The 24,277-nt window shown below is 45.8% G+C and overlaps 2 protein-coding genes across 11 annotated transcripts in view; one reads left to right on the forward strand and one right to left on the reverse strand.

Moving 5' to 3' along the window:
• Window positions 1–9,520: 9,520 nt before the first annotated feature.
• Window positions 9,521–24,277, reverse strand: part of MCFD2 (multiple coagulation factor deficiency 2) — a 35,496-nt gene continuing 20,739 nt past the window's right edge. The window contains exons 1-6 of one of the 10 annotated variants that reach the window (XM_025405665.1): window positions 20,107–20,202; window positions 16,134–16,140; window positions 15,181–15,267; window positions 13,398–13,552; window positions 12,178–12,337; window positions 9,586–9,951 (exon numbers count right to left, since the gene is read on the reverse strand). In XM_025405665.1, the coding sequence (XP_025261450.1) occupies window positions 9,820–9,951; window positions 12,178–12,337; window positions 13,398–13,546 (441 nt within the window). In that variant the 5' untranslated portion in view covers window positions 13,547–13,552; window positions 15,181–15,267; window positions 16,134–16,140; window positions 20,107–20,202 and the 3' untranslated portion in view covers window positions 9,586–9,819. Of the gene's footprint in view, window positions 9,952–11,774; window positions 12,338–13,397; window positions 13,553–15,180; window positions 15,268–16,133; window positions 16,141–18,084; window positions 18,504–20,106; window positions 20,252–20,364; window positions 20,471–24,277 lie in introns of those variants that run through there. The other 9 variants (XM_025405666.1, XM_025405661.1, XM_025405664.1 and 6 more) reach the window with 9 other exon arrangements.
• Window positions 20,255–24,277, forward strand: part of TTC7A (tetratricopeptide repeat domain 7A) — a 159,331-nt gene continuing 155,308 nt past the window's right edge. Inside the window, exons 1-2 of the mRNA XM_025405656.1 lie at window positions 20,255–20,927; window positions 21,518–21,611. Coding sequence (XP_025261441.1) covers window positions 21,530–21,611 — 82 coding nt within the window. The 5' untranslated portion in view covers window positions 20,255–20,927; window positions 21,518–21,529. The remainder of the gene's footprint in view (window positions 20,928–21,517; window positions 21,612–24,277) is intronic.

The raw sequence follows: 24,277 nt of genomic DNA on the forward strand, positions 1-24,277 counted from the left end.
CCCCACTCTGCTGCCATGGATGCAGGGGGAGGCCACGGCCTTCCTGTGGTGTTTGGTTGGAGCAGAGCGGTTATTATCTGGAAGCTGTCTGTCTTGCTTGTCCTTTTCTTCATCCTTTGGGTAGAGAGAGCAAGTTTTTGTTAGGGCCTTTCTACATCCTTTGGTGTTTCTGAGCTCCTGTTTCCTTAGCTCCAAGTCTACATATATGAGGCAAAAGGAAAAACTGGGAAACTCATTACTATGTTGTTGCTCAGGTCTCAAGGTCCCTGGACAGTCCGCTTTCTTTTCTCCACTTTTCAGAATCTTATTGTTGTTGTTTTTGTAAAGTCCAGGGTTTTTGTTGTAATTTGAAAGAAAAATTAGGGGGAAGTGCCTCTACTCCATCTGCCTAGAAGCAGAAGTCCTGTTTGGTTTTTAAAGATCCAAAAAGTTCAGACATTAATATTCATGGTTTCTGCTATTAATTCCGTGGTTGAAATGATAGATAGATAGATAGATAGATAGATAGATAGATAGATAGATAGATAGATAGATAGACAGATGATAGATAGATAGAGTTCTTAATATAATGAATTCTCTCCTGAGGTAGAAAAGTGACTTAGCTCTTTTTATTGAGGATGCTATGCAAAAATACATCTGTGTCCTCTGATGAAAATACTCTCAGGGGAAGCCTTTAAGCTGGGCATGGTGGCTCACACCTGTAATTCCAGCACTTTGGGAGGCTGAGGTGGAAGGGTCGCTTGAGCCTAGAAGTTTGAGACCAGCCTGGGCAATACAGTGAGACCCATTCTCTACAAAAAATAAAAATGAGAAACAAAAGGTCTTTTTTCTTTTTCTCTTCTTCAGAAAGTATTTAACTCCAGAGCCTAGACCAAAGAAGTTACATGGCAAACACGCAATAAATATCCAATGAATGAATCAACAAATAAACAAACACACAACTGAATAAAATGGTAGATACATGTAGTGCTAGTGTACACAGCACTAATGTGACCAGAAATTTAAAAGCACTAATATCTCGTTGCTCTATGTTTAGGGAAATGCTTGTTAGAATATGCTATGAGTCTAGCTAAAGGAAACAGCCTCTTTATATACAATGTGAATGAAGTTTTAATTAGAGTAACTCTTTGGGACAGCAATTTAGCAATATTGACCAAGGTTTAAAATTGCTCAAACCTCAGTAACTCAATTTCCTCAAGAACTAATGGTAAAAATAGAAAAGGTTTTATGCATGAGCATGCCTTTGGTAAAACAAACAAACATACAATTGTATAAATACCACGATTACAACTATGTAAGAAACAAACAAAATAGAAACAGGAAAAAAACATCAAAAGGAGATAGACCATAATACAGTGGCTATATTGGACAATTAGATTGTATTTTCATCCCTCCTCTATTCTGTATTTTCAAATGATCTTTAATGAAAGTGTGTTATTTTTATAATAAAACACCAGCATTTTATTCCTCTAGCACCAAGAGTGACAGAGTGAATTACAGTTGTGTAGTCAAGCAGAGTGGGAAAAGATGTCACATTTATATATTTTAGAGAGCATCACTGTAAAAATCAATTACATCTGACATACAGACTCACCTCCCTTGAGTTCCCCTGCTAAATGTTCATCCTCACATAATATCCTGTAGACTTTCCCAGTCCTGTCCCCATCTGCAAGTCAGCACCCTGGTGCCATCGAATCCTGGGCACAGACCAGAACATGGTTGACCTTCCTGTTTGCCTCCCATCTCATCTCTCATGCGCCTTCTTGACATACTTCCATTCTCTCTTCCTGTCTATAGGACTTGGGTGGATGACTTAATTTTTGTAGGCAGACCTTCCCACTTGCTCAGGAAGTATCCTACTGAAGGGATCTGTCAGTCTCCTGGCTGCAAAGCAGGCACTCCTCCCTGCTAAGGAATGCCTGGGGTGAGGGGAAGCAACCCAGTGCAGATGCTTTGGGTTAAGGTGTTGAGAGATGTAGATCTGTTCAAATGGCCCTTGCATAGTTGAACAATTTTTGTTTTCCTAAAATGGTTTTAGAGGGGATTGTGTCTGAAAACTACTGTTTGTTCCTGGAAGGTAAGTTTGAGTGATTCCCGGCAGTCAGGGGACAAAACTGGATGATGACGTGCTGACAGAAAGAATAGGCAACACAGCTTCCCCTCTTGTTGACGGTGGGGGCACAGGCGAGAATACAGTGCCCACGGCCCTCTGAACTGCTTTGCTGAAGGCCTGAGCCTTCCAATACAGTATAATAATGGTCTCAGTCGAGCCATGAGGCCAGAATACCAGATAGCAGGCAGGAAGGATATTTCTCTGAAAGAAGCGAATGGTCCATTGCCCATCATTCTATGGCATCCAGTGCAGCACCTCCCCACCTGCCTCTTCCAGTAATTGTACCCGGATTTCCTTCTCTGAAATGCCTCCTCCCCACTGTCAATCATTTTATTACGAGTGGGGCTGCAGCCCCTCACCCAGGACACAGCACATAACCAAGGGCTGAGCCAACTGGCCCATGTAGCATGGCCCTGGCCTCAGTGATTTGTCCAGGGATGGACTGAGAATAATAATGCTGGCTGTCGCTGAAAAAGTGCTTCCTCTATCCTGGCTTCGTTGTTAGGATTTTACATATGTTAACTCAATTAACCCTCACAGTGGCCAGAGGAGGTGATACCATCATTATTATCCCTATTGTCATATAAGGAAACTGAGGCACAAAGGCACTAAGTAGCATGCCCAAGCGACACAGCTAATAAATGGCAAAACCAGGACTGATACCAAGGTAGTCTGATGCCAGAGTTCATTCTCTTAGCACTATGCCAGGAGGCTTCTAGGTCAGCCGTGGCACAGGTGTGTGGCATAGGTGTGCCGTGATGGGTTTTTTTCTGAAGCTGAAGGGCACACTCTGGAGCAGGCGCCGCCATCTTGCCCCTACATGGAGCCCGAGAATGCAGATCTGAAGGGAGGAGAGCAGAGCCTGGTGGCACGGTGAGCTCTAGACTTGGTCTGGTCTGAAGCCAGTTCATAATTTGACCAAAAAATTCTCACATTCCTACCTCCTGGGCCCGTTTGTTTCTCGTTCCAGGTTGAGCTGGTTTTGGTTACTCTCCTCCTCCTATCACATTTTGTCTTCTCTTCCTAGTGACTCCTATTGATTGGGTATTAAATGTCCGCGATAGATCCTCTTATTTTCTCATCCATTCTCTGTTATCACTTATCTATATGTCTTTTTGTTCTGCTTTTTGGGCGATTTCCCTGAGCTTATGTTTTAACCCTTTTAAGAGAAAGCATGGGAGACGGGTATCATCATTTTTATTTCTAGATTCTCTTTTCCAGTTGTTCCTTTTTTTTGTTGGCATGTGAATGTTGTTCATAGATGTGATGAAGTCCTACCTCTCTGAGGATACTGATTATAATTTTTTTTTTTTTTTTTTTGGAGACAGAGTCTGGCTCTGTTGCCCAGGCTGGAGTGCAGTGGTGCGATCTCGGCTCACTGCAACCTCTGCCTCCTGGATTCAGGTCATTCTCCTGCCTCAGCCTCCCGAGTCGCTGGGACTACAGGCGCCCGCCACCACGCCCGGATAATTTTTTGTATTTTTTAGTAGAGACGGTGTTTCACCGTGTTAGCCAGGATGGTCTCGATCTCCTGACCTCGTGATCCGCCCGCCTCGGCCTCCCAAAGTGCTGGGATTACAGGCGTGAGCCACCGCACCCAGCCTTATAATTTTTAAAAGTTATCTTCTAGTCCCTGCATTATCTCCTTCATGTTTCCTTTCAGTTTGCTTTGATTTCTTTTTCACCTTAAAGCTTTCCTTCAGGCTGGGTGCAGTGGCTCCTGCTTGTAATCCCAGCACTTTGGGAGGCTGAGGCGAGCGGATCATGAAGTCAGGAGTTTGAGACCAGCCTGGCCAACACAGTGAAAAACTGTCTCTACTAAAAACACAAAAAGTAGACAAGCATGGTGGCGGGCGCCTGTAATCCCAGCTACTCGGGAGACTGAGGCAGGAGAATCGCTCGAACCCGGGAGACGGAGGTTGCAGTGAGCCGAGATTGCACCATTGCACTCCAGCCTGGGCGACAGAGCTAGACTCCGTCTCAAAAAAAAAAAAAAAATAGCTTTCCTTCAGCTGTCTTATGATCCTAAATAATCCATTGAGATTTAAGTGTGAGACACTAGAAAGCTGATCTGATGCTGTCGAGGCATGGAAGGACTCAGTTTAGTGGCTTCTCTGCTGGGAGAGCAGGAGGCCAGCCAGATTTTTCATAGGAACTCCTAAATGTCAGGACTTGAAGGTCCTTTCCCTGGGGGCAGTTTCAGTTTCTCCAGAAAAAGAACCTTTAACCTCATTCCCAGGGCATGCGAGCCTGGCTGCTGTGATCACATGCAGTTCATTGCTGTTCTGTTTTCAGCATGGTCTCTCATTCCCACTCTCTTCTGCTTGGGATTTCCAAGCTGAGAGTTTCTCTGACTCAGTTTCTTCAGTGAATCTCCATCTGGTATTCTGAAGAGACAGAGAAGTCATCTGTCAGACCAGGTGAACCACAAACTCCTTTGGTCTGGCTCCTATGTCAATACTCTTTTTTTTTTTTTTTTTTTTGAGACAGAGTCTTGCTCTGTCGCCCAGGCTGGAGGGTAGTGGCACAATCTCGGTTCACTGCAAGCTTCGCCTCCCTGGTTCACGCCATTCTCCTGCCTCGGCCTCCTGAGTAGCTGGGACTACAGGCGCCCGCCACCTCGCCCGGCTAGTTTTTTGTATTTTTTAGTAGAGACGGGGTTTCACTGTTTTAGCCAGGATGGTCTCGATCTCCTGACCTCGCGATTGGCCCGCCTCGGCCTCCCAAAGTGCTGGGATTGCAGGAGTGAGCCACCGCACCTGGCCTATGTCAATACTTTTGTGTTGTTCATTGTACTTGCCATGACCCTTAGTTCCTCCTTGAGAGAAGTCACTCATTAATTCATCCATTCATTCACTCGGCATTTATATGGAGGAATATAAGAAGCTGAGAAGACCCTTTGATCCTTGCCCCTAAAGAGTCATCAATTTCTGCAAAGCCCCTCCAGCCCCTAGTTTTCAATGAGGAAGGAGCCCAGGCTCTTCAGCCAGGCTGGGGAACAGATGACTGTTTATTTAGCACCTACTCTGTACCAGGCACAGCACTAGGTGCTTTATCTACTTTCTCTCAATCTGCTAATTCTGTTAACCTTCTGCAGGGAACTTTTATTATAGTTATATTTCAGATGATAAACTGAAGTCTAGAAACTTCAATGCTAAGAAACAGGCCTAGGATTTCAACTCAGGCCTGCCTGAGTCCAAAGCTTGTGCTCTTTCCTCATAGAAGGCTGCCTCTGCTGGATATACTTACCTCCATTTTAGAGAAAAGGAAACTGGGGTGCAGAGATGTTCCCTATACATCCTGAAGAATTCTTGAGGGAGGCTGCAAGAAGCCAAGGCCTCATGTGTGGGAGACAAAGGGCAAATGCAGGGAAGGACCCGTCATGCTGTGTCTCTGATGTGCCAGGAACCTCTCCCATCAGGAGAATTTTTTTATAAGGAAAGGCAGGCAAGCAGGACCACAAGGGCCAGCATGGAATGGTTACTAACAGCAGCCAGCTGTGGAGAAGGAAGGTTCCACCCTTGTCTGTTTGATGGGGTGATTCCACTGTCTGAGGATCTGCTTCTCTCCCTCTCCCAGCTGCCAACAACTGTGAGCCCATTCACCAGATCCATCCAGAGGGGCAGTTCTGGATGAAGAAGGGTCACTGCAAGGTCCCAGGGTCTCAGAGGGTGGGGACGGAGGCAATGATAATTTCCTTTTCAAAAGGCAGAAAAAAGTGTGTCTTCTTAAAATGCCAGGAGAGACTTTTTTGCTTGGGTCTAGTATGTTTTCAATAATGCTATCAAATTAAAAAATAGTCACCAGACCAGGGGAAAACACTATGCATTCTCCTAGAGAATGGTGTCATAATCTAAATTTGGCCAGAGAATGAAGATCCCAAAGTGATTTCATTCAGAAGAAAAAAATGCCTAAAAGGGGAAAGGAACTTTGAATTCTGAGAATTTACTCCTGCAAAAGGAACAGGGTATAGCCGAGGATGGTCACAGGAACTATGATAAGAGCAGGTACGTGTGAACATTTGTATTAAACACACACCTCATGTGGCAGGAGAAGCTGATGTGAACAAAATCAACTGCTCGAGGTTTTGTTTCATCAGTTTTATTGGTCATTTATCCAGAATTCATCATATAAATCTTTCAAAATAATGAGCTATTACAAGAATAGTTTACAAGTCGGCTCTGACTACACAAATACTTGACACAGGAAACCATTTTTACAAATACATATGTTTTCTTATAATACTTTAATAAAGAAAATAAGTCTGTATACATCTTACGGCAAATTTTATGTAGTCTCTTTTTCCCATTCAATTACCATTTCAGGTTTTCTATTACAGAACGTCCATCACATCCAATAAACCAAATTACAATCTTTTGCTTCTTCTCATTTTCAAATACTATTAAGATTCACACTGTTAAAGGGTTTTTTGGGTTCCTTTTCTAATCTTTCCTGATTTGAAAAGAATCCATGTATCTAGGCTAAAAGAGGTAACTTCAACAATATCCCTCCTGACTAGAACTTCTATCTGATTAATCATTGTTTGGTGAATTATCTTTTCACTTCCTACTTAGGCTAGGCCAGGTGGTAGTTTTACCCCTGCTGATAAAGTCCTGACATTCCTAATAGTTCCTAAACTGCAAATAAAAAACCCTAGAAACAAGAGTGAAATAGAAGTATTAAGAAAGCTAAAACACTATCGATTAGAGAACACACTTAAATTCAAGGTCTCTCCCAGGTTGAAGACAGAAAAGCAATAAAGTATAAGGATGTGGCAGTAGTTGTATAAAATACTGAAAATCTGAAAAAGAGTCATCACTTAAGCCAGTAGTGTATCATTTCCAAAATGTCAGAGGATACAGAATCTTAGACTCTGTGGCTAGGCTGAACTCAGAATCTTAGACTCTGTGGCTAGGCTGACATTCTTATGCTGTGGCTTTGAAATAGCCTAATAAATATCCACTTGTCCAGCACAAGTAATCATTTAGGCCAGGGGAACTTTACAGAATACTGACCATGTTTACCTGGATAGGAACCACCAGGGCAAACATTTGGCATTCACTCCACTCCTTCACTGTTACTGAAAAGCATCCACTTGGCAAAGCCTGTTGTTTTACTTTTCAGGTAACGTGAATTAAAATTAAGAAACTAGCAATCTTCTACTACAGTCAACTTCCTGAGTATTCAGCTGCAATTATCCAATATTCTTGAAAGGATGCTGATATGGTTTGGTTGTGTCCCCCCTCAAATCTCAACTTGAATTGTATCTCCCAGAATTCCCACGTGTTGTGGGAGGGACCCGGTGGGGGTGGGAGTAATTGAATCATGGGGGCCAGTCTTTCCCATGCTAGTCTCATGACAGTGAATAAGTCTCATGAGATCTGATGGGTTTATCAGGGGTTGCTGCTTTTGCTTCTTCATTTTTTTCTTGCCGCCATGTAAAAAGTGTCTTTCACCTCCCGCCATGATTCTGAGGCCTCCCCAGCCATGTAGAACTGTAAGTCCAATTAAACCACTTTTTCTTCCCAGTCTTGGGTATATCTTTATCAGCAGCATGAAAATGGACTAACACAGTAAATTGGTACTAGGAGAGTGGGGCATTGCTGAAAAAATACCCAAAATGTATTGGGTATTTTTACCCAGCGACTTTGGAACTGGGTAACAGGTGGAGGCTGGAACAGTTTGGAGGGCTCAGAAGAAGACAGGAAAATGTGGGAAAGTTTGGAACTTGCTACAGACTTGTTGAATGGCTTTGTCGAAAATGCTGATAGCAATATGGACAATAAAGTCCAGGCTGAGGTGGTCTCGGATGAAGATGAGGAAGTTGTTGGGAACTGGAGTAGAGGTGATTCTTGTGTTTTAGCAAACAGACTAGCAGCATTTTGCCCCTTCCATGGAGATTTGTGGAACTCTGAACTTGAGAAAGATGATTTAGGTTATCTGGCAGAAGAAATTTCTAAGCAGCAAAGCGTTCAATAGGTGACTTGGGTGCTGTTAAAGGCATTCAGTTTTATAAGGGAAACAGAGCATAAAAGTTTGGAAATTTGCAGCCTGACTATGCAACAGAAAAGAAAAACCCATTTTCTGGGGGAGAAATTCAAGCCAGCTGCAGAAATTTGCATAAGTAGCAAGGAGCCTAATGTTAATCCCCAAGACCATGGGGAAAATGTCTCCAGGCCATGTCAGGGCAGCCCGGAGGCCCAGGAAGAAAAGGTGGTTGCATGGGCCAGGCCCAGGGTCCCCAGGCTGTGTGCAGCCTAGGGACTTGGTGTCCTATGTCCCAGCCACTCCAGCCATGGCTGAAAGGGGCCAACATACGGCTCGGGCTGTGGCTTCAGAGAGTGGAAGCCCTAAGCCTTGGCAGCTTCCACGTGGTGTTAAGCCTGCATATGCACAGAAGTCGAGAATTGAGATTTGGAAACCTCCGCCTAGTTTTCAGAAGATGTATGGAAATGCCTGGATGCCCAAGCAAAAGTTTGCTGCAGGGGAGGGGCCCTCATGGAGAACCTCTGCTAGGGCAGTGCAGAAGGGAAATGTGGTGTCAGGGCCCCCACACAGAGTCCCTACTGGGGCACTGCCTAGTGGAGCTGTGAGACGAGGGACACTGTCCTCCAGACCCCAGAATGTTAGATCCACCAACAGCTTGCACCGTGTGCCTGGAAAAGCTGCGGGCACTCAACACCAGCCGTGAAAGCAGTCAGGAGGGAGGCTGTACCCTGCAAAGACACAGGGGCAGAGCTGCCCAAGACCATGGGAACCCACTTCTTGCATCAGCATGACCTGGATGTGAGACCTGGAGTCAAAAGAGATTATTTTGCAACTTTAAAATTTGACTGCCCTGCTGGATTTCGGACTTGCATGGGCCCTGTAACCCCTTTATTTTGGCCAATTTCTCCCATTTGGAATAGCTGTACCCCTGTTGTATCTAGGAAGTAACTAGCTTGCTTTTGATTTTACAGGCTAATAGGTGGAAGGGACTTGCCTTGTCTCAGATGAGACTTTGTACTGTGGACTTTGGGTTAATGCTGAAAAGAGTTAAGACTTTGGGGGACTGTTAGGAAGGCGTGATTGGTTTTGAAATGTGAGGACATGAGATTTGGAGGGGCCAGGAGCAGAATGATATGATTTGGCTGCGTCCCCACCCAAATCTCAGCTTGAAATTGTCTCTCTCAGAATTCCCACGTGTTGTGGGAGGGACCCAGGGGAGGTAATTGAATCATCGGGGCCAGTCTTTCCTGTGCTATTCTCGTGATAGTGAATAAATTTCACAAGATCTGATGGTTTATCAGGGGTTTCTGCTTTTGCTTCTTCCTCATTTTCTCTTGCCGACATGTAAGAAGCACCTTTTGCCTCCCGCCATGATTCTGAGGCCTCCCCAGCCATGTGGAACTGTAAGTCCAAGTACTCTTTTTCTTCCCAGTCTCCGGTATGTCTTTATCAGCAGCATCAAAACAGACTAATACAGATGCTTTAAGCAAGCCCTTGTCCAATAAGGTATTTAACAGCACTTAGGGACTATTAGATGTCCCATTTCTCTTCTCTTTCATTTCTCTTATCTCTTCTCACCCCAGTGTAACAAATAGCTACAGGTTTTTACCAAAATGCTGCAGCAGTAGTTGGAAATGAGTTATTTTGCATTACTAAAGTGTTCAATCACATTTTCACGGGTCACATGTGCATATAACCAGGAGATGGCCAAATAACATCTATTGCAGTGATTTTGCAAATTCAGCATAGTCAATGTATCCATCATTGTTCTTGTCATCATCTCTCAAAACACCATCTATTATGTTAATCAGTTCATCTTCGCTCATTAGTGGTGCCTGTTCACTCCCTTCCTACAAAATACAAATTAAACAATGATGAGTTGCACATTTTATCAGAAGAAGTGCTTAGCTAATGTCCAAAATATCCATGTTCTTTCATGGGCAGTGTTTATTAAAAAAAAAAGAAAAACAAAACAAATGTCCACGCTCATATGTGTCCAAAAACTTTCAATGGAGTATGGGGCGACTTCTAGGAATATATACACACACACACACATATATACATATATATATATATAGAGAGAGAGAGAATATATATTATTGAGTCAATTTATAATAATCCAGTTGAGAAATTACATTTGCCAGACAAAAGAAGGCCCTTCGAAATAGGCTTTTGCTTATTTGTTTCATTACGGCTCATTCTTTTTTAATTGGAAAAGTGCCAGTCCTCCTGAGGGTCAGTTCTGTGCACAAATTTGCCTGATAAAATAGAAATAGTGACGAATTGGACAACAAGTTGGCATCAAAACAAGAGGAAGAAGGCACTGCTGATCAGCAGAACCTGTTACGATCTTTGAGGAGAAAGTATTTCCCATGCTCCAAGACCAGGGATAGTGGGCTGAGGCCGCTCACATCCTTGGCTGGTTCTTCCTTTGTCACATCTCCCACATTCACCCTTCCCTTTCCTATTACCACCACCATCCTCATCTGCCAGGACTGCCGAACGCTAATTCCTCCGCCTAACATTAGTCTCTCCTCATGTTCTTTGGTGTGTCTCCCACAGCCAAGGATCTTCCCTAAATAATGCCATTCTCCTGGGCAAAACCGTTCATGCTCCTTGCTGCCTTCAAACCTCACCTGCACTCCTAGCAGCCAATGTAATCCCACCCACCTGGCTGACTTTGCCTTGCTTCCTCTCTATAGAGGGCAGTGTGGCAGAAGGGGAATGACATTAAACATGGAGGCACAAGGATTTGTTTTTTTTTTTTGGAGACAGGGTCTGACTCTGTCACCCAGGCTGGAGTCCAATAGCATGATCACAGCTCACTCCAGCCTCGACCTCCCAGGCTCAGATGTTCCTCCAGACTACCCTCCCACCCCCGTCACGCCAGCAGCTGGGACTATAGGCGAGCATCACTATGCCCAGCTAATTTTTGTAGAGATGGGATATCGCCATGCTGCCCAGGTTGGTCTTGAACTCCTGGACTCAAGCGATCCTCCTGCCTCAACCTCCCAAAGTGCTGGGATAACAGGCATGAGCCACTGTGCTTAGCCTGGCACAAGATCTTGATTTCAGTTTCCTCACCTAGAAAACGGGAGGGTTTTGTTTGTTTTTTGTTTTCTGAGACAGGGTCTTGCTCTATTGCCCAGGCTGGAGTTCAGTGGCAAGATCGCAGCTTGCCGCAGCCTCAACCTCTCAGGCTCAAGTGATCCTCCTACTTCAGCCTCATGAGTAGCTGGGACTATGGGCACGTGCCACTGCAAATGGAAGTATTAACAATGCCTGCCACTGCCTACTCAAGATTGCAAAGATCCAACGAGATCTCTAACCTACTTGAAAGTGCTTCAGAAACTTTGGAGCACTGTACAGTATCACATAGCCCTCAATTACTGCCATGTCCCTGAATCCCTTGGTCTCAATTCACCATTCTTCCCAAATGAAATAACTTCTCCCTTGCTCTGCAGTTTGAATGCGGTCTGTCTTTTAGGTACTAACTCTCATACTCTGGTGTGTAACAGTAATGCCTGTAGCACTTAAAGATACAAATGCCCAGCCCTGGGACTTCTGCCTCTGCAAGTTATCCTTTTCCGGAAGGATCGCTGAACAGAAAGAGGCAGAACACAGAGGAGAAAGCAGCAGCAGCACCTTTCTTTCTTTTCTTTTTCTTTTTTTGAGACAAGGCCTCGCTCTGTTGCCCAGGCTGAAGTGCAGTGGCATGATTATGGCTCACTATAGCCTCGACATCCTGGACTCAAGCAATCCTCCCACCTTGGCCTCCTGAGTACTTGGAACTACAGGCATGTGCTACCAGGCCTGGCTAATTTTTTTAATTTTTGTTTTGTTTGTTTTGTAGAGATAGGGTCTCACTATATTGCCAAGGCTGGTCTTGAACTCCTGGCTCAAGTGATCCACTTTGGCCTCCCAAAGTGCTGGGATTACAGATGTGAGCCACCATGCCCAGTGGAGAAGCAGCACTCTTGGCACATAAGGACAACACAAGTCAACAAGACGAGGGACCAAATTAACAAAGGGAGGCCTTTCTGTGATATAGCCCCCCAAACCACCGCCACACCTACCTCCTTATGGACATGAGTGATGGCTGTGGAGAGTTCTAAGCCATCAAGCAAATTATTGCCATCATAATCATGCATTTTGAAGTAATGGAGCTGCAGTTCTTGTGGTGACATCTCCGCCTCTGGTTTGTTGATGACACCTTCTAGATGTTCCATGATATGCCTAAAAATCAACAGTCAGGTTCAGGCCAATTGGCAGAGACACGGGGATCACGCTGAAATCTTAAGGACTCTGAAAAGTTCAAGTTCTTAAACTTCCTCCAGCTCAGAAAAACACCAGCAATGGCAGACCACACTCGAGGATTACATAGAGATAGACAGACAGGGCCTTGACAGGAGCAGGGAAAGTCAAACAGACCATCTGTTATGCTGGCAGATTTAGGGTGTTCTTTCCCCTTTATTATTAAAACTTTGTTATAACATATTCAGGCCACCAATTTAAAAATATGTCTTTTAAAACAATTTTTTTTTTTTTTTTTTTTGAGACAGGGACTCACTCTGCCACCCAGGCTGGAGTGCAGGAGCGTGATCTCGGCTCACTGTAGCCTCAACTTCCCAAGCTCAGGTGACTCTCCTACTTTAGCCCCCCAAGCAGCTGGGACCATAGGCATGTACTGCCACACCCAGCTAATTTTTTAATTTTTTAGTAGAGACAGGGTTTCCCTATATTGCATAGGCTGGTCTCGAATTCCTGGGCTCAAGCAATCCACCTGCCTCAGCCTCTCAAAGCACTGGGATTACAGGTGTGAGCCACTGCACCCAGCCTTAAAAACAAAGGATAACTGAGTGTAATGCGTGAGGCTAACTGGTGCAAGACAAAAGCTACAAGAAATGATTCAATGTTTGAACGTGTTGATTAAAAAAAGGTCTTGTTATAGTCAAGAAACCTTAGCTATTTTCCGAATTCTGCTACTACGACTGTGTATGTGTACCTGTGTGTCTATTTGTATGTGTGTGTGTCTGTCTGTGGTGAAAAAAGGAGAGACTGGATTCAGACAAGTAATTTGTCCCATTTGGGCCTAAAGATCTTCCACCTGTGATACAATGATGAAAAAAGAATACCTGACTTAGAGGTGGCAATAAGGAATAAGAATCATCCTTGAAGAATGTCAAGGAGTCATAGAAACAGGAAGAAGGAAAGGAGGACTGAGCATGCCCTTGCTGCTGGCTCAGCTGCAGATGATGGGAAGGCCCCTGGACCACAGCCCGGGCTGAATACGTACTCTTGGTCGTGCACTGTGTTCTTATCCAGGCCCATGCTGCCGGGTTGGGAGAAGCTGGCTGCAGGCTCCTCAGCCCTGGTGCCTGGGGCACAAAAGGCCCAGAGCAGGCCACACAGGAAGGGGGTTCTGAGCAGGGATCTCATGGTCATCAATATCTGTGAGACGGGAAACACAGAAGAGGAAGGCAGAGCATCAGAGCCAAGGTTTCGTTCAGGGCTTGACATGGCATGATCCTGGGAAACCTGATGAAGCAGTGAGGTTAGGAAGAGAGCTTGTCAAACAGGGCCCAATGCCAGCTCTGCTTTGAGACTACGGGATGGCCCTGGGCACTCCAAGTCACTCAAATGGCAGGGGAAGGCTCATGAGGTTTCCTGAAGTGCCTGCAGAGTGCCAAGCAACACGTGAAAGCTTGAAGGGAATGGAAGATTATTCCTGCCTCCCAGAAGCTACAGTCCACTGAAAGAAATATTTTCTACCAAGAGCACCAGGAAAGGCAGCCAGCAAGTTATACCAGAATATCGGAGAAAGAGAAAACCCTCTAGGAGTTCAGGGGAAGAAATCTCCTCTGGGTGAAGGAAAATCAGAGAAGGCTGATTGAGCTGGTGACACTGCAGCTGGGTCTGGACAGATATGCAGGGACTGAAGGACCACAGGAATGGTGGGAGCAGAGTGGCAGGTGCCCACAAGCGGGAAAGAAACTACAAGTAGTTCAGCTGGGCTGCAGCCTAGAGGGTAGAAAGCAGACAGGACAGAGGTGGCTCCAAGGGTTAGACAGGCTGCACTGGACATGGCTTTGCACACTAGGCCAGGGCTTGACATCTCCTGCAGAGAAAGAGGACAGTCACTTACAATTCGTGAATGGGAGGTGAGATCAGAGCTTGGTTTCAGAATGACTCATCTGGCGGCATAGCGGGGAAGGCATGAAGTGGCAAAAGCAAGACTAGAGGCAGAAGCATGGTAGCCAAGGGAAGTGGTAAGGCGGGTCAGATCAAGGTCTGCAGCAGTGGACAAGGAGAACACCTTAACTCCTCCTTCTGTACCTCCTGGTCGGTGACAGTAGCAAGTAACTTAACCACGGTGAGCGGGCACTGGAAAGGAAAGTTACAGAGAAATCAGGATTCTATCAGGGACTCCCAGGGTTTGGCCACACTTGGAATTGTGGTCAATAAGATGACACAGTCAGCTACAGAGCAAGTTCTCAGAGGGCAGGGAGAACTTTAATCCCACCAGTATTACCTGCCAAGAGTCAGGCAGGCCTTTAATAATTGTTGATTCAATGGAAAGTCTTGGTCTGTCCTAGGGCTGACAGACTGACCTCAAAAAGGAAGGTGAAGGGTAGCCAGGTGACCTACATACAAAAACAAAAGACCTGACCAAACACTCGCTTCCCAAAAGGCAAAACAGATTCTGCTAGATAACAAGGCCAGGGATTTCTAATAGGCCAATTGTAGTCCACAGCCCCAAACCAGCAGTGGTAAAAACAAACCATAAGGCACTGGTCATCCCCTTACACACGCTACACACAGGGCTCAGCTGCGAAGCTGCAGCTGTCTCTGTGCCTGGGGTTGGGAGGTAGAGGTGTTATAGCCCCTCTTACCCATCCTAAAAGGCTCTCGGGGCAGAACCCTGAGAGTGTGAGTGTGCCACCCTACAACACTTAGAAAAATTTCCCAAATCCATTTTTCCCATTACCAGTATTGCTTCCCATGGCCCCCTCCTTAAAGGGGACAATGGTCACTGGGATGTCTAACTTCCAGGATAGGCCAGGCATGCTGGCTCATACCTATAATCCCAGCACCTTGGGAGGCTGAGGCAGGAGGATCGCTTGAGGCCAGGAGTTTGAGATCAGCCTGGACAACACAGCGAGACCCTATCTCTAAAAAAAAAAAAAAAAAAAAATTAGCTGAGCGTAGCAGTGCACTCCTATAGTCCCAGCCACTCAGGAGGCTGAGATGGGAAGATTGCTTGAGCCCAGGAGTTCAAGGCTGCAGTATACTCTAGCCTGGGTAACAGAGTGAGACCGTGTCCCCCACTACCAAAAAAAGAAAGAAACTTCCAAGATTCTAAAAAGCACCTAGAATCTAGTCTACTCCTAAACAGTGACATCGAAATGCAATCTGTCTCAGACCTTTTATTTTTTAATTTTTACTTTTTTGAGACGGAGTCTTGCTCTGTCGCCAGGCTGGAGTGCAGTGGCACAATCTTGGCTCACTGCACCCTCTGCCTCCCAGGTTCAAGCAATTCTCCTGCCTCAGCCTCCAGAATAGCTGGGATTACAGGTGTGTGTCACCACATCCAGCTAATTTTTGTATTTTTAGTAGAGACAGGGATTCACCATGTTGTCCAGGCTGATCTCGAACTCCAGATCTCAGGTGATCCACCCGCCTTGGCCTCCCAAAGTGCTTGAGCCACCGTGCCCGGCCATCTCAGACCTTTCATACCCGTAGTTAAAAAAAAAAAAAAGCAATCTGTCATACGTAATAGGAAAGAATGCTCAATATATATTGAATGAAAAAGAACAGGCTGCAAAAAAGCTATAAATAATATTACACTTTTGTAAAATAAAAATGTGTATTTCATACACTAATAACAAAAATTATCTTGAGACATGAGATTAGAATTGTGATTTTCGGCCGGGCGCGGTGGCTTACGCCTGTAATCCCAGCACTTTGGGAGGCCAAGGTGGGTGGATCATGAGGTCAGGAGTTGAGACCATCCTGGCTAACATGGTGAAACCCCATCTCTACTAAAAATACAAAAATAAAAATTAGCCAGGTGTGGTGACGAGGGCCTGTAGTCCCAGCTACTCGGGAGGCTGAGGCAAGAGAAAGGCGTGAACCAGGAAGGCGGAGCTTGCAATCGCTACATTTTTTTATGAATATGTATTCAATGTAATCTATCCCATAATTTTGTCCCAATACTATATGGATGGGATACAAAAGGAGTTTCCGGTTAATTCTTATCTCCAGAAAATAATTTAGAAACAGAAACGACACTTCCAATTTTACCAAATAAAAGTGCCCAGACCTTGGCCAGGAACAATGGCTCACGTCTATGATCCCAGCACTTTGGAAGGCCGAGGTGGGCAGATCACTTGAGGTCAGGAGTTTGAGACCGGCCTGGCTAACACGGTGAAACCCCTCTCTACTAAAAATACAAAAAAAATTTGCTGGGCGTGGTGGCGTGTACCTGTAATCCCAGCTATTTGGGAGGCTGAGGCACAAGAATTGCTTGAACCCAGGAGACAGAGGAGACAGAGGTTGCTGTGAGCCAAGATCACACTACTGTACTCCAACCTGGGCAACAGAATGAGACTGTCTCAAAAAAATTTAAAAAAAAAAAGTGTCCAGACCCTGATAAGGCCACTGCCACTGTACCTGGTACCAGAAAACAAGGCTTCAGGTAACTCCTAGCAGTGACTGCCTAGGCCATAGCAGAACAACTTGTTCTGACCACACATCTTAGAGTTCTGGGACAGGAAGGATCAGAGAAGGGAATCCAGCTCCTCCTAAGCCTTTTAGACTCATTTACATCAAATGTCTCTTCCTCTAGTGAGGCCTTTCCAAGTCTAGCGTAGGTATTCTTCCTGCAGGCTCCCAAGTGCTTCCGTTCAGAACGCTCCTGTCCACAAGTGATGACAGCTGCAAATGAATTCTTTTTTTTTTCCTTTTGTTTTCTTGTGTGTTAATGAATTCTTGAAAAACTGCCTGATTACTTGTCAGTGCCCCTTGCTGGACGGGCTTCGAGAGGACTTGGACTGAATCCACATTCCTAGTATGAGGCACAGTGCCTGGAACAGAAGCTGCTCGTTCTTAGCCTGTGTGCCATGGTCCTTGGGGAGCTGGGGGGACCACCTTTGCAGATATGCTGCCAATTTTTAATGTCACTGTAACTGAAGATGAAACTTTTCTTTTGGAGATATCTATCATGGAACCCATGGCACCATTTCCTCCAACTATGTGATTGGATGCTTAACATATCCATTTGGTGTGTGTGTGTCGGGGGCGGGGGAAATTCTATTTAGATAACATCAAAAAGCAACCAAGTGATTAATAATATAGTAACTATGAGTCCAAATTATCCCTTCTTTAAGGGAGGCAGGATAAAGGCCAAGAACCACTGATTTTTGAACTTGTCTCATTTTGGTTTGGTGTTGCAGGTTTCTAACTATTGGAATGTAACAAAAGCCAAATCGATAAACATACAGAAAAAAAATTCCTCCAAGCGGTACATTGAAAACAGGAAATCAGGCTGGGCACGGTGGCTCATGCCTGTAATCTTAATACTTTGAGAGGCTGAGGCAAGTGAATCACTTGAGCCCAGGAGTTCAAGACCAGCCTGGACAACATGGCGAAACTCCCTCTCTAATTAAAAAAAAAAGAAAAAAAAGAGAGAGGAAGAAAGGAAGGAAGGCAGGCAAGGGAGGAAAAGATAGAAAACAGGGAATCTAACTGCCACATAACAAATTAAACTGCTGACAGTCAAAAGAAAGCATAAGCAACTCCCTCTGCCCAAATAACAGGTTGCATCATCCATGCTCTAACTACTTAGCTCAAGGCCATGGGCAAACAGCCTGAAGATAAGCCCCAGCTCATTGGCCTTCTTTAGGAAATTATAAAGGCCAGGCTGAAGAAAAACGCAAGGGAGGAGAGATTTCTGCAAAGGGACTTCAGAGCACAACCCATACCTTGAGACAGCCCTCACAAGGCGCAGCCTCAGTCCTGGGACGGCAGTGCTGGACCATCAGCAGCAGTGCGCCTCCCAGTGCCTTGGCTGTTACAGTGCTCCCTTCCTGCTCTGCCAGCCTCTTCCTGGACCACAGCCTCCCCTCCTACTGGTTCCATCTGTCCATCTCCACCTTCCTTCCAGGACAGGTTCAAATGTCACCTCAGGATTCTTCCAGCCAACACCAATTGATCTCTCATCCGACCTCAGTCTGCAGCCTCTCACACTCATTTGACCTGAACATACGATCACAGGTTGTTCTCCTTTTCCATTTTTCTCTTTTTCTCCCTCTCTGAGAGTCAGGACCCTCGCTCCTCTGTCTCTCATTTACCTTATTGATTTCTGCTGAGCTGACCTGGCTCATGGTTGAATCAGGGCAGTGAGTCTTGGCACCTAGGTGTATGGTTCCCTATCCCACAGCAGATCTAGCCTAAGTTGGAACTTCCTTTGGGGACTTCCAGTGGTTTGACCTGGCCCAACCCTTCCCTCCTGTTGTGTTATCAGTCCTATCAGCACTAAGAGTTTGGGGCCAGCCTTCCTGCCAGCAGCTAGTAGCAGCTTCTCCCTCAGATCAGGGGCCCTTGGTTAAGAATTCAAACCCAAAGCAGCCACACTCACCAACATCCAGACATCCTGTACCCACAGCCAATGCCAAAGAAAAACTGACCAGTACTTTCTCACTTACCCCTGTTATGGTTCTGCAACAAAGGCAAGAAAATAACCAACTTTCTAGGCTAAAGAAACCTCTACACGGACTGAGGGTTGAGCAGGTATTTAATATTAGTAACTTGATCTATCTGTTCATCTAGGGAGCCCAAGGAGCACCCATGCTTCATTTATACATTTAATTACCGTACTAATAGCACAAGGTGCTGAAGATAGTAATATGACCTCGATAAACTCCTCTCACACAGATTACAACCTGGCAGAAAAGAGAGACCAGCAGGCAGACACCCATGGGGTACCACCAAATCACCAACTCACAACTGAAATAACACATGAAGGATAAGAAGGATTATTTCAACCAAAGGACAGTGCCTCAGACATGACGAACATATTGAAGGAACATGTAAACCCAGAAGGAACTTGTTCTGATCCAAGAACCAAAAAAGATACAGTATGGTTGAAGACACAGTAGAGTGGAGACAAATGAATCTAAAGTTAAAAGAAGACAGGTCATGAAGGGCTTTGTAAGCTCTGTTCAAGAGCTTGGAAAAGCAATGAGAATCCAACGAAGGGTGGTAAGGGAAGAGGGGGACGGTTCTGATGACATGATCAGATTTCTGTTTTAAGACCACAGCTCTAGCCTCTCTGTATAGTACAAACTGTAAGGATGAAGAAGAGATGCAGGCATCATCAGGAAGACACCGAAGTAGTTCAGAGGAGAAAAGGTGGCCTGAACTAGGTAGGGTAGGGGGATGGGACTGGAGAATGAACGTATCCAAGACAGCTTTGCGAGGGATTAGATGTGGGTGGGTAAAGAAGTGCAGCAAGTGAGAATGATGCCCAGTTCTGGCTTGGGCACCTGGGTGGATGGCACTGCCATGCCCAGAGAGGGAATACAATAGGAGATCAGCTTCCCCCGCCGGGCACGACAGGACCCGAGGTTTCCCCCAGAGGGAGATGGGGGAACAAGGAGCAGATGGAGAGTAACGCCTCCAGCCCGCTGCTTTTGGTCCGGGCCAGGAGCAGTGTCCACCCGACACAGCTGGTCCCACAGGCCGATCCTGGGGCCCCCAGGGACCAGCGAAGGGGGCGGAGATCTGCCCAGCCGGCCCCGTCTGGCTCCAGAGCCCAGATGGGGCACAGGCTTCCGCCCTGGGAGACAGGCCGTGCTCCTAGCCGTTTAAGCGTCCCGAGACCGCCTGGGGGCCCAGCCCCCGCCCCTAGACCGCTCCAGCCTCTCATCTTGAGCCCAAGCCCCCAGCCCAAAGGAGAGGCGCCGGGATCCCGCCCGCTGAGGACTGTGCGCTAGTTCACTCACCCTTACGGTCTCCGAGGCAGACGCGAAGCCCTCCAACATGAGCCTCACCAGCCCCCGTCCCCAGAACGCTCTTCCTCGGCCTCGCCCCGCCCCCCCCCCCCCCCAACCTAGCCTGCGCACGCGCGCTCCCTACCGCTCGCCCATTGGCGCCGCCGGGCCCCTCCCGCTGCGCGACGGCGGGCTGTGAGGAAGGCTCGCGTGAGTCCACGTGTAATGGGCCCGCGCCCAGCACAGGCAGGACTGACGTAGTTCCTCTACCTGCTTTCCCGAGGGCGACACTCGGCTCCACTCCAGTTGGGCCGCTGGACGCCCTAGGGGCCCGGAAGCCCTCAGGGACGTAGTTCCACGTGCGACGTAGGATGGCGGATCCGGATGGGGCGGACTCCAAAGCCGGCTCCCAACTCCGCTCCACCTCTGCTATACAGGGCTGTTGGTTCAGGTCTCTTGGTTCGTCCTGCAGCAAGTTGGGAAGAAAGATAATAGGAATGCTAATTCCTTCCTGATGAAATGACCAGAACACGCTGGAGCCGGCCTTGGACGCTACGTTTCAAGATTGCCTGCTTCCAGCTTCTGCCAGCCCCACTGCACAAGTTGCGGCAGCTGCTGTACCTACCTGTTCGCTTCCACAGGAGTCCCAGCAAGACTATGCGACCCAGTTCAAATACCACTTTCCCTGTACCGTTCGTGAAGTCAGCAGCTTTTGTCATTCAAGAGAGGACAAATTACTTAAAAACAGACTCACGAACAAATAGGGAAACGAAAACATCATCCCTGTATAATCCTGCCCTTACACCTGTGCTCCTATACAAGATTAACATTCAGTGAGTATCTATTAACCTGATGGATAAATAGTGTAGGACGGTCGTTTCGTTTTTTTGTTTTGAGACGGTGTCTCGCTCTGTCCCAGGCTGGAGTGCAGTGGCGTAATCTTGGCTCACTGCAACCTCCGCCTCCCAGGTTCAAGCTATTCTCCTACCTCAGCCTCCCGAGTAGCTGGGATCACAGGCGCGCGCCACCATGCCCGGCTAATTTTTGTATTTTTAGTAGAGACGGGGTTTCACTATGTTGGCTAGGCTGGTCTCGAACTGCTGACCTCTTGATCCTCCCGCCTCAGCCTCCCAAAGTGCTGGGATTACAGGCGTGAGCCACCGCGCCCGGCAGGACCGTGGTTTTTTTTAAAACCCTTCTCCCATTTCTGTCCATAAAGGTGCATAATCGTTTTTCAGATGAGCCTGGGTCCGGACAGGAAAGACAAAGGAAGTAGCTAAGTAGTTAGATGCCTTGAAAGTTGGCTAACGCCACTGCCATTGACTGTCTCATACCTTTTCCCACCTTCATCTGAGATTGAAATCTGTCACCCCATCCCTGAGAAAAATCCCATAATCCCTAATGTTTTTTTCTTTTTTTAAAGAAAAGAATCTCCATGTTGCTCAGCTCGTCTCGAACTCCTGGGTTCAAGCAATTCTCCCACCACCTCCGCCTCCCAAAGTTCTGGGATTACAGGGGTGAGCCACCGCACCGGGACAAAGAATCCCTAAGTTTTGAGGAAACTCTATTAATTCAAGACCCATTCTTCTTTCCTTACTCTGAACTTTGGGTTAGTTTGATCTAGTTCCTTCTACCCTGCACCTGCCATTCATCCATCTCTTCATCCATTCATCCACCCCTCCCTTTGTTCATTTATTCATTAATTCAATAACATTTCTTGAATATCTTCTATGTACTATGCACTCTACTAGGAGCTACTAGAGATATAAATAAGACAAATGAAGTGTCAAGAAGCTAGTGTCTGGTAGATGGATAAAGTGTCCTCATTCTAGCCATTGCTTTCATTTTTTTCCTATGGATGTTATCCTCTGTTACGTCTCTCTTGAATCGACAGTCACTCCCTCTCTACCAGATAATTCCCATCAACATATAAACTTGCTCTATTTTCTCCCCTACCATACCACTGAAACTGCAATCTCCATGCAAATCTAGTGGTCTCTTTGATCTCTTGTTTTTATTTTACTTGCCCTCTCAACACTGTTTTATCAAAGCCAACCACTCTCACTTAGAAACACTTTCTTCTCTTGTTTTCTGACACCACACACTCTGGGTCCTCCTGCTACCTCTCTGGTTATCCTTTCTTGGGCTTCTTAATTGGCTTCTCAACCTATAAATATCAAAGTGTCCAGGGTTCTGTCCTGAGTCACCTTCTCTACCCTCTCTTCCTGTGTGAGTTTACCTAGTCCTATGCTTTAGATACCATTTATAAATAGATGACTCCAAAATATGGCTCTCTGACAGTGACCTCTGTGTGTAATTCCTAACTCCTGTAAATAACTGCCTACTTGATGTCTCCATATGAATGTCAGACTGGCATCTCAAACGTAATGTGTCCCCCCAAAATCTTGATTTTCACCCCCAAACCTGCACCTGTCTCAGTCTTGTCCATTTTAGTAAATGTCACTGCTACTTATTCTGTTGTTCAAGCTAAAATTCTATGCGCTATTCTTGATTTCTCTCATTCCTTTACCTTTAAATCCTTTAGCAAAGCCTGTTGATGCTATCAAAGTATATCCTGAGTCTTTGACTTCTTTCCACCTCCACTAAACCATTCTAGTCCAGTAGTAGATGATGCTGCCGGACTACTTGAGAGAGAGCTTCCTAACTGACCATCCTGCTTCCATTCTTGCCCCGCTATGGTCCATGAGTGAGAAGCCACCTTTGATTAAGTCATTTTATAGGTGGGTGTTCTGTAACTTGTAGCTGAACCCATTCCTAACAGGCAAATAATTTGGTACAGCAGCAGGATGCTAAAAACAAGATACTAAAATGTGGAATTGGCTAACTGGAGGTTAAGGTAGCCAGTGTTAAAAGACTCTATTTCAAACTGGAAAGTTGGTGACACTTATAAGCAGTAGTGAAACTGTTACTTGCTGGACCTTGGATACAGACTGCGTGCCAACCAAAGCTATATTTTTGGAGAAATCTCAGGAGCAATGTGGAACATTAGTGAGTATTGCCTTTTTTAGTAGCTTTCAGCAAACTCCTTCAAGAGAGGGGCAACTCTAGATTAGAAATAACTAATTTGAAAGCAGAGATTAAAGAAAGTAAGGACTTGGTAAGAGAGGATCTCTTTACCTGCAGCCTACTATTTAAGTTGGCCGAGAGTCTCATAACTTGGAACCTTGCTGAAATACCCCATTTACTTTGTGTCCTCAGGTTGAAACTAGTACAAGTAGAGACAAAGAGGTAGCTTTATCAGGAGATAGGACGGCCATCCTAAGATACTAGAATGGCCTCTAGGCGGCATCTCTTTCCTCAGCTGTTTTGAATTGTCTCAAGACAATGTTTTACCTATATAGGGGATTCTAGAGTGGATGAGAATGGGGTGAGAATAAGATTTCAATTTACACCTTTTTAGTATTGCTTTGATTTTGTAAACTATGTATTACTTATTTGGAAAAATAAATAGAAAAATATTGCATAAAAACAATTTAAAGACTAGATAGGCTGGGCGAGGTGGCTCATGCCTGTAATCCCAGCACTTTGGGAGGCTGAGGCGGCAAATCACCTGAGGTCAGGAGTTCGAGACCAGCCTGGCCAACATGGTGAAATCCCGTCTCTACTGAAAATACAAAATTAGCTGGGTGTGGTAGCGCATGCTTGTAATCCCAGATACTTGGGAGGCTGAAGCAGGAGAATTGCTTGAACCCAGGAGTCAGAGGTTGAGGTGAGCAGAGATCGCACCATTGCACTTTAGCCTGGGCAACAAGAGCTAAACGCTGTCTCTAAATAAATAAATAAGATTTTAGATAAGTTCTTTGTGATTACGATACATGAAATTGATCGGAAGTCTAACAAATGATTGAGGTAATCCTGTGTCCCTAAAATCTCAAGCCTGGTCAACAACAGTCTGTTGCTGTTCAGTCCTGTGGTAATCTCCGAACCCTGAAATTCCTTCCAACAGGGAGTAGGATGCAAAAGGTGTGCGTTCTGCACAACTAGAGGAAAAAACAAGGGTGCGGTTTCCAGATTCTCCAAATGAGAACTTAATACACTGCCACCAAAAAAACTGCAGTTTCTTTTCTTTAGAGAAAGGGTCTTGCTCTGTCACCCTTGCATTGCATGAGGGTGACCTCAATGGGTTACATGTTCTAGGCTCTGCTGTCAGCTGGGATGGGGC

Source organism: Theropithecus gelada, chromosome 13, assembly GCF_003255815.1.
Source record: "Theropithecus gelada isolate Dixy chromosome 13, Tgel_1.0, whole genome shotgun sequence".
NCBI lineage: Eukaryota > Metazoa > Chordata > Mammalia > Primates > Cercopithecidae > Theropithecus > Theropithecus gelada.